Source organism: Ambystoma mexicanum, chromosome 6q, assembly GCF_040938575.1.
Source record: "Ambystoma mexicanum isolate Mex_15411 chromosome 6q, UKY_AmexF1_1, whole genome shotgun sequence".
NCBI lineage: Eukaryota > Metazoa > Chordata > Amphibia > Caudata > Ambystomatidae > Ambystoma > Ambystoma mexicanum.
Genome location: NC_090937.1, coordinates 248,051,701 through 248,060,920, shown reverse-complemented (window position 1 = coordinate 248,060,920; position 9,220 = coordinate 248,051,701). Strand labels below are relative to the sequence as shown.

At 45.5% G+C, this 9,220-nt stretch overlaps 1 protein-coding gene across 1 annotated transcript; it reads left to right on the top strand.

Moving 5' to 3' along the window:
- The first annotated feature begins 812 nt into the window (after positions 1-812).
- H2AZ1 (H2A.Z variant histone 1) lies at positions 813-3,600 on the top strand. The gene is made up of 5 exons (XM_069630712.1): positions 813-1,108; positions 1,374-1,451; positions 1,586-1,699; positions 2,427-2,556; positions 3,168-3,600. Exons 1-5 carry the CDS (start codon positions 1,106-1,108, stop codon positions 3,224-3,226), a joined length of 384 nt encoding a protein of 127 aa, XP_069486813.1. The 5' UTR covers positions 813-1,105; the 3' UTR covers positions 3,227-3,600.
- The last annotated feature ends 5,620 nt before the right edge of the window (positions 3,601-9,220 follow it).

Here is a 9,220-nt window from a genome sequence, read left to right as displayed (position 1 = left end):
AAGTGTTTCTCCTTCCACACTGGAGTCCAATCTTCCATTTCAAGATGTGACTACTTCCTATTCTCCTGAAAGTGCCCCATAGAATTAATGTGGTTGGATTCCTCCTGAGGGGTATTTTGGTTCCTTCGCCACTAATGATGAAGATCAAGGGAATAGTGCCGAACTTTCCCGAGATAGTTTAATCCTTGCAGTTAAAGTTGTTGTGCATCGAGTGTTGTTGCTGCTTTGGATGAAGTGAAGCGTCACTCAAACTTCCCAACACCTGGATGGTCGAGTCCGTCTTCGAAACCCTTCTACCTGATTGGTTAAACATTTCCCTGGGCATAATGACAGTAACCCCTCTTAAAATTGAACACAAACTCCTTAAACTAACTTGACCGGGAGTTTACCGATTCATTAAAAAAGAGGTTTTAATAACTAGACAATCTAACTCTTGATTCCAGTTCGTCAAATGTCCGCTTTCTGGGGATCATAAAGTCCTTTGTTTAAAGACCGAAAGCTCCGTTACGTTGGTATTGTTAAGAACACACAGCCGTATATTCGATGTAATGTAATTTTAAAGATGCAGAGTATTTTAGGCGCGTTACTTTCGAGTAGGCTGCCTCGATACTCTGTTAATGTACAATGACTTTACAGGGATACCTTAAATCTTTTCACTAATGGCGGCCCAAACACTGCGTTCCCCCGCCCTGTCCTCATAACGTTGCGTTGACGCACGAGATTCGTGCGCGCCTACAAACATTGGAGGGCGCGCACTTGCAGATTATCCGCGCGCCTTCTGGCTCTGTCCCTCCTCCTCTTCGCCGCGCGCCAGTGCAGCCCGCCCCCGTAACGCTCTGATTGGATACGTAAAGACGCTGGCAAGCTGCAGGAACAATAGGCAGCCCCGAAGCGATTGGCTGGCTATAAAACAATCCCGGTGGCCCGGATGCGCCAACATTCCGCGCTATAAACGGCAGTTGGAAGGCGCGAGGTTGTGCAGTTTGAATTGACGTTCGGAGCGTTGTGTAACCAGGACGCGCGTTCATCGTTTCAGAGACTCCCATCGCCTGCTTATCTTCGTCCTTGCTTTTTGGGTTGTCCGGAGCTCAGCGCCTCGTTGGAAATGGTGAGTGCGGGTGTGGTTCGTTCGTGCGTTCTTTCTTCCGGTGAATCACGAAAACGCTACGACCGCTTCTATCCGCTTTATGAAGTGATTTCGAGTGTGCATATCGCTCGGACTGCATATAGCGCACGAAGCGTCCGCGCTGTAGAGTCCCACCGACCCCGCTCTGAGGGATGGCTTCTCGTTCTTTAGCTGGCGACTGGGTGGTGTGATCAGGGTTTTTTTGTAGTGGGTCATCGATTGTAACATGTTCGTTTTCTTGTCGCAGGCTGGCGGTAAAGCAGGAAAGGACTCTGGCAAGACCAAGACAAAGGCTGTTTCCCGCTCGCAGAGGGCCGGCCTGCAGGTTGGTTCCTCCTCTTCCTTTGATAATCTGTAAATGGCGGCTCGAGTGGGCGGAGCGTTTTACAAATAGATACTGTTTTCTTCGCGCGTGGGATTTTTGTTTCGTGGTTTTGATGCATGTCGCCTTTGTTTCAGTTCCCAGTGGGACGTATACACAGGCACCTTAAGTCCAGAACCACCAGCCACGGGCGTGTGGGGGCCACGGCTGCCGTGTACAGCGCCGCCATTCTGGAGTACCTAACTGCCGAGGTGAGTGCCTGACGGGGGGTGCCCATTACTAGGAGGGTTGGTCCTTTGCGGACTGGCATCGGTTAGGCCTGGCTGGGCCCAAGCGCAGATGTCGTCCGCCCCACTGCTTTCATTGCGCCTGCGCGTCCCTGCTGTCTCGACCCAGCGGAATGGGAGGGGGATTTGTGCCCAGTTTTGCACTCTCTCCCCCTAACGTTTCTATAATCGACGGCTGGGCGGCCCATGATGCGTCTAACCAACCACGGCATGATATTTAGTTGCAATTTTGGGAATTCTCATCATGACTGTAGCATTTGTCAATTGGATTGCGAATTGGCGTTTTAAGCGTGTGAGCTTTCCATCAGTAGGTTCGCTTTGCATTAACTTATCACGGTAGTGGTATCACTACCTCCTCCAAAAAGTGTTGGCATCTACTTGGCTGAACTAGTGTTCTTACGTTACCTGATTTTCTAATAGTGTAACTTAAGCACGTATACTCGTAATGTTTTTTTTAGTTGCTGGGTACATGCGCGAATGGGCGCATGCTGTAAAGTAAAAGTATGGATGTTGTGCGACCCCAGCATCTGGCAGGGAATATCTGCCAACGCTGGATTTCAATGATTTACCCCTTGTTGGAAGGGGCCCATTCAGAACCTAGTCTGGCCTTTCGCTGGAGGTGAACACTAACGTTATATAATGTGGTTAAATTGAGTTTAAAAAAATTAATCATTTTGTGTCAACCTTCCAGGTGCTTGAGCTTGCTGGAAATGCTTCAAAAGACTTGAAAGTGAAGCGAATTACTCCTCGCCATTTGCAGCTTGCCATCAGAGGGGACGAAGAACTGGATTCCCTCATTAAGGCAACCATTGCTGGTGGTGGTAAGTGCCCTCCCACCAGCGTCTTTGTTTTTTTTTTTTTTTGCTTGCTCTTGACTATCTAAACCGATGTTGGTTCTTGTGAACCGGACCTGGGTTGTCGCTGGTTTGGGATGCAGCCAGCTTTCATTTATGTGGCTGAGCTTTGACATTTCAGGTCAGAAATGCTGTGGGAGCGTTGTTCACATCCCAATGCCACTCGGGCGGGTTACACACCTTCCATCAACTAATGGGCTTTGTTAATTTGCTTTGGCTGCTCTTGGGGGTGGGGGGAGGGAAAGGGAGGACTGGCATACAACATACCTTTTTTTCTGTTAGCTACTGGGGAAGTTTCTAACTCTTCAAAAAAACGAGGAGTGCTTTTAGCTCCCCGAATCGGGTTAGCGTACTCCACTCAGTTCCTAAAAATCAAGACCGAAAGGCTATATTTAAATCTTTATGGAACGACCTTGTTGACACGATCTATCGTTGTCAGATACCGCATCTTAAGCCTGTCATGAACCATGTCTAAATCTCAAACATTTGTCTTTAATCATAGGACATTTCGTTTTGCTTCTCAAGATGGCGAATGTTTTATTCTGTCGCCTAAACTAAATTGTTTTTTCCCCTTCTAGGTGTAATTCCGCATATCCACAAATCCCTGATTGGAAAGAAGGAACAGCAGCACACTTAAATTCCGCAATAGCACTTGCAACCTTCTGTGTAATCCTGACTTGGGAAGAAGGGACACCAGAAACTTAAACACCATGGACTACAACTGAACTTTCCCAAATTAAACTTTGCCTTTTTGTAACTGTATTTGAGGTTAGAGAGCCCAATTGATCTTTGTAACCAGCCATTCGGATTGAATTCTTGCCCCATATTTAAGTGTTGCTGTGGCTTCAAAGAAGCTATTGATTCTGAAAGTAGTTGGTTTTGGTTGGTGAGTTTTATTCAGTAAAACATTTTAACTGTAATGCAGAGTAGTATCAAACACTTGGTTTTGTACAGACATACGATACTTGTTCTGTTGACTTTTGTTGCTCAATAAATGTCGTATCCAACTTTGGTTTGTTTCTTTTTAAATGTATTGTGGGTTGTTTGCCCTGGCTAGGGGTTTGTTGAATTGAGGAAGCAAATGGCATTGCTATAAAACCAGTAGGTGGACATGCTTGCTTCTTGTACTTTACCTGTGTTCTTGCTCGCGCCCCCTAAATCCCTTTACTTGCTATTTTATCCGCTAATGGCCCAGTTGCTTTGCATTTGCCCTGTGGTGATGCCACAAACCTAACGGGCAGGTGCACCGTAGTTTTGATAACACGCCGGTTTCGAAGTTATTCCAGTCCAGTTTTCATGGTGATGCTGGAGTTGTATTCCTTGGCTCCTTTTCAGAGTGGGTTCGCCCAAAAGCACGGCGTTTCTTTCACCTGCCCTAATTGTGGTTGCGTTGTCAATACTGTTGGAATACAATAATTGGCTGGAGGTCTAATGTGTTTATACAAATGCCAAGTATACTTGTGTGTGAGTTATTTATGTCTTCTGGTACAAAGTTATACCTATCTCTTGTGCTGATGAAGTTCGCGGGCCAACATAGGCGCAATTCCTTAAGCATACATGCAGCGCATTAATTTGTATTTCTATTGTGACTGTTGTATTTTTTTGGTCACACTTGTTCATAAAGTCGCATTTTTGGCAAGCACTATAAAACTACAGTGGAAGTTATGCATGGCTGGCTGTATCTACTGTAAGGCTACCACTGGATTATACCCACATTGTGTATAGCCGGAGTGGCACCCGGTTACCGGGGGTGCGAGATCACGTTCCGACCCTCCATAGACTGAACTCTTCGGTGCTGTGCTGACCCAGTTACTGTGACAACGGATTATTTAATGTGTCCCATCGAGTGAAGCAGTAACTTCATGTTCAGTCCTGCCCTGGAACCCAATCTATCCAGCTCAATTTTGTTGCCAATGGTTAAATGAGTTTGATTTACTGATCACGAACTGATCGGCTGGCTGATTTGTAGCACTATACGGTCACTTTTTCGCTTGTGTTTAGGAAGGGACAGAATTGCTTTTGCCCTTTAGTTTCTGGTGTAATTACTTTTGTCACTGGTCCATTAAGGTAAGAAGGCAGTCAGCACTCTGTAGCACACCGTGTTAGTGTAGACCGGGGCACTTCAATTTCCTATAACTCGATGCGGAAACATTCAAACTAGCCATTGACCCATGGCGAGTAAGAAATGGTGTACTGAATATGTATAGAAGGCGACACACTAGCTAGCCAGATTCCCTGCCTTTGGACAATTGGAGACATTTAAGCCGTACACGTTCTGGAAGGGAGCCATTGGATAAAAGCTGTAAAATGCTTTTCCTGCCGTCACTTTTCCTTGTATATTAGAAATGCTTTGCTCCGAGTACTCTGGTTACAGCCATAACTACTTTTCCCTTTGGGTCAATCCGTGACTAGCCTGGTCTGCTAAAAGCTTTGCGTAACAAATGTATTCCCAAATGTGTTCGTCACGTGCTGACGCAGCAAAATGTGCCAATGGTATGTACGTTTGTACCAATACTTTTTATAATTTTGTTTTAGGTGAGCATGTTTACCAACTTTGGCAAACCCAATAGCTTTGGAAATGGCAGTTATGAAATGGGGCAAAGAGGATTCGAGGATGAGGTACTACCATGTACTGTAGTGAATCTAAAATGGGCTACGGTGACTAAACATCCCCGAGATGGATGCAGTAGTGCACCAATATGTAAATGTGCTCTGGTTGATATATGGGAGGCTTCATGTCTTGTGTAGATGACATTCTTGGTCTTTGGAGGCTGAAGTTAGAAAAATCAATGGTTCTAGGAGTCTTGACTGATTTGTGTTGTTGGGCTAGTGCTGTGGTGGACTTGCCAACTTTTTTGAAAGGATTTCTGAAAGTCATTGTGGTGCTGATGGGAGTTCCGTAATGTTGCTTAGTGAAGTGAACTTAGGGGCGCAGTGAACTTTTCATATGTAGCGCTCATGGTCTTGTGCTTTGTTGCTGGACCATGCTTCATAAGTGAGATCTTGCCTTGTAGGAACTACCTCATTTAGTCATGGGTGTGCATCGTCCTGTTAATATACATTGTATATCAGCACACGTAGCTGGAATTGTCTCTTCGATGTCGAATATGTTTTGCTGCACCTTTCTGTATCTGTTGGTGTTTACATACGGTATTCTGGCATCCCCGCCTCTTTTAACTGGATACATTTTTTTCACTTATTTATTCTGTTCTGCAGTTTCCACGTCCCTTACACGCACCCCACCCCCCCCCCCCCCTTCTCTTTCCATGCCACTTGTATTCACTGGGCCTGGTAAGGCTTGGTCGCACTCTGAAACACTTGTCTTTTGTATCCTGAATGTTGGTATAGTTGATCGCAGACCCTGGGTTCGGGGCAATGAAGTGAGCAATTGGGAACTGCTATATATTTATAAACCCCCAGAGGTTTCTAAGCCGTACCGGGGATCGAACCTGTGTCGTCTTGCTTTCAGGGCCAGCACGTTGCCCCTGAGCTATCCCCCCCGAGACTGGCACTGGGTAGACGCATTTGCCTTTCAACACAATGGGGGACATTTTAAAGTGTACACTTTCTGGAAGGGAGCAATTGGTGTAAAGGCTGTAAAATGCTTTTCTTGACTAATCGCTTTCCCTTTAAAGTACTTCTTTGCACCAAGTACTCTGGTTACAGGGGCACGTTGCCCCTGAGCTATTCACCCGAGACTGACCTGGGGTAGTAGATGCAAAAAGACCATGGTGAGGTTTTAGTAGGTTTTAAGATTCAGTATATTCTGGTACATTAGATGTTAAATGGAACATCTGGCTAAATGGCGAGACATTGTAATGGCGAAATGTGGGAATTGCAGAGGGAACAGATTACAGAAACTATTAATATATGCTATTGCATGTAACTGAAGGCCAGCATATTGCACGGTAGTGAACAAAACGAATGACATTCCAATTAAAGACCAGATAAAAATATAATGCACCAGCTCAAACATTGGTTGCCGAGCGACTGGGTAAACTGGTAATACCAGCCAAAGAAAGACTAATCAGGAGTCACCTAGCCGTTAGAGAATGTTCCTCTTATTTAGATTAAGCAGTGGTCTGTTTGCCCTGGGCCCACTGCGCAAAGTTTGGGCATGCTGGGACCCCCAAAAATGCCAAATGGACAGTATGTATTGCATGCCATTACTGCGCCCATCAGTCGCTGGGCTCCCTCTTCCCACCCATACCCAGTCCCTGGGCTCTCACCATCCTGCTCCCACCACTTTCATGGTTCCCGCTAGTCCTTGGGCTCCCCATCCCGTTCCCAACCCAGTCCGAGGGCCAGTGAGTGGGTGGGCATAACTATTTCCTCCAGTACCTCCAGGAGAGCTGATTCTGGCAGGTGTGTATGGGTGATAGGTGGGTTGGAGGAATATGCTACAAAGGCATTTGGCCATTTTAAAAATTCCTTTGTTTTGCAACCTCTTCTCCCCCCAAACCCTGTCTATCCACCACTTCTTCACGGACCAAAACAAACGCACATTCACACTAGCATCCATCACCATACACGTACCTTCTGCATTGGCCGTGTTGGTGCTGGAACACCCTGCTGGAGGATGCCCTGTCCGTATGTGCAAGGAGGTGCAGGAGCTCACTCATACAGACATGCAGTGCCCCAGACAGTTTTCTAATGAGCTATGCAATGCTGGCAAAGCAAAATGCCCCCACCTTGCATGGCTGTGAGCATGTGCGGATGGGGAACTGAACTGTCAAAGGGTAATGGTGTTGCCCTTTGCCAGTTCAGTCAGCCCTGGAGCACTCCCCCAGCTGGAAAAAGCATCTGATGGAGTGCTCACTGTTTCACTGGGCTGGGTCCTTAGCTCCTCCATATTGGGTGAGGGGGCCACTTGGTGGGTGCCCCTTGCCATTATGGATGAGCTAAGAAAGTGTGGGGCAGTCAAAATGGGCCACCCACATGAGCCACCCTTGCCCATTTCTCCCAATCTAAAAAAAATTATATAAAAAAAACTTGCTCTCACGGCCCCCCAGGGATGTACCTGCGAATCCCTGCGGGGGTGCGCACCAGTTAGAATACTGCTGGATTAAAGTAATACTATATGTGCAAACCACCAGTAGATTAGAAACTATCACGAAAGCTGTAGACAAACATTAGGATAGCGCATCTAAACGAGATCACTAACGGGAAGCATTGAAGTAGAATTCTTCAGTTCTACAATGAAATGCTAGAAGCTCAGATGGGCAAGCATTCAAAAGGTGGATGATACAAAATGTTTGCAGGAAATGGGATTAAGTGAAATATTGATTCAGTATTATAGAATACTAAAATGATGGTGGTAATGGAGGACGTGTGCTTTGAACAGTAGAGCATACATATATGGAAACTAGAACAGCGTTGATCAAAACCAAGTTGTACAGTGAACTTCGTGAAGCAAGCAAAAACAAACTGCATCATGAATGTACCCAAGATGTGTTCGTTTGTGAAAAGCCTATGGGACGTGTTTAAATGATGTGGGCAGTGGCCATTATCCCATCCAAATGGTGGAATTCGGGAACATATTCCTTTAACACTCGAATTTGAAAGCAAATAAGTAGTTGTAGCCATAACACAATGGCTGTTGTAAAGAAACGTTTCCAGGGGAACAAGACTTTACTACTGTTTTGGAAAAGCTATGGAGGGACAGGTAAACCACGAAAGACCTTTTGACCTTAAAAAGCAACAGCAGAAACGTATCCAGTGAAAAGCAATATTGGTGGAAATTTTGCAAATGGGTGAATAGATGCACAGCAAATTAGGTATATAGATTTTGGCGCATTACTGGAACAGGGAAGAGTGGCACGATCCCAGCACTACAAAAATGTACTTTATATTTGATAGAAAATGGGGAGCTAATAGAAAAATATTTCCAATCCATATACTATAAAGGGAAATATCGAGCATTAGAGTTCACATTTAAGGACGTAGTGAATTGGGACGCGGGATGACTTTGATAAAACAATTGGATGACTACTACGAGTCTGTAACCTCCCCCCCCCATTGTTTTGGACTACACCGATCAGCCCTAGCCAGCAGTCAATGAGTCATCATGAGATTCGTAGTACACAACGTCTGCCGAGCCATAGGTTGCAGAATTCGGCTCCACATTAAGGGGAAACCTACAACCCGAAGATGGTTTGTGGCAATTCTAATTTAAAATGCTAGTGGAAGTTGGTCAAAACAATTGCTGAGGTTAGACGATCAAGTATCCGAATCTGGAAGATTGCCTCGAGTAGAGAAAGAGCTGTTCTAGATCCCATACTGGAACTAGGGAAGAGAGGGCACACGTTCGTTAACTGCAGTACATTGTGAAATCATGGAGTGGATTATATGCAATTGTCTAACGTTTAATGTAGAAAGTGGAGGGTATGTTAACAAGGTACATAGAATAATTTAGGCTATATAGAGCCACTATTCATGAAGTGTTTATGGCAACCACGGATATAGAAGGCAGTAACAACGAGATGATAGAAGCTTAGTTTGATATCCATACAATGTGAGGGTCCAATTTAGTTGCGGGATTAGCAAGTAATTGGCCCTGGAGAGTTGGGGTGTTTGGGGGGAATGGGGCATGGTATTTGATTGGTTAGGAAGTAGGAAAACGGAAGAGGTT

Coding starts and splice junctions, on each gene's coding strand:
- H2AZ1 (XM_069630712.1), top strand. Junction 1,700..2,426: donor TGGAGTACCTAACTGCCGAG/GTGAGTGCCTGA, acceptor TCAACCTTCCAG/GTGCTTGAGCTTGCTGGAAA. Junction 2,557..3,167: donor GGCAACCATTGCTGGTGGTG/GTAAGTGCCCTC, acceptor TTCCCCTTCTAG/GTGTAATTCCGCATATCCAC.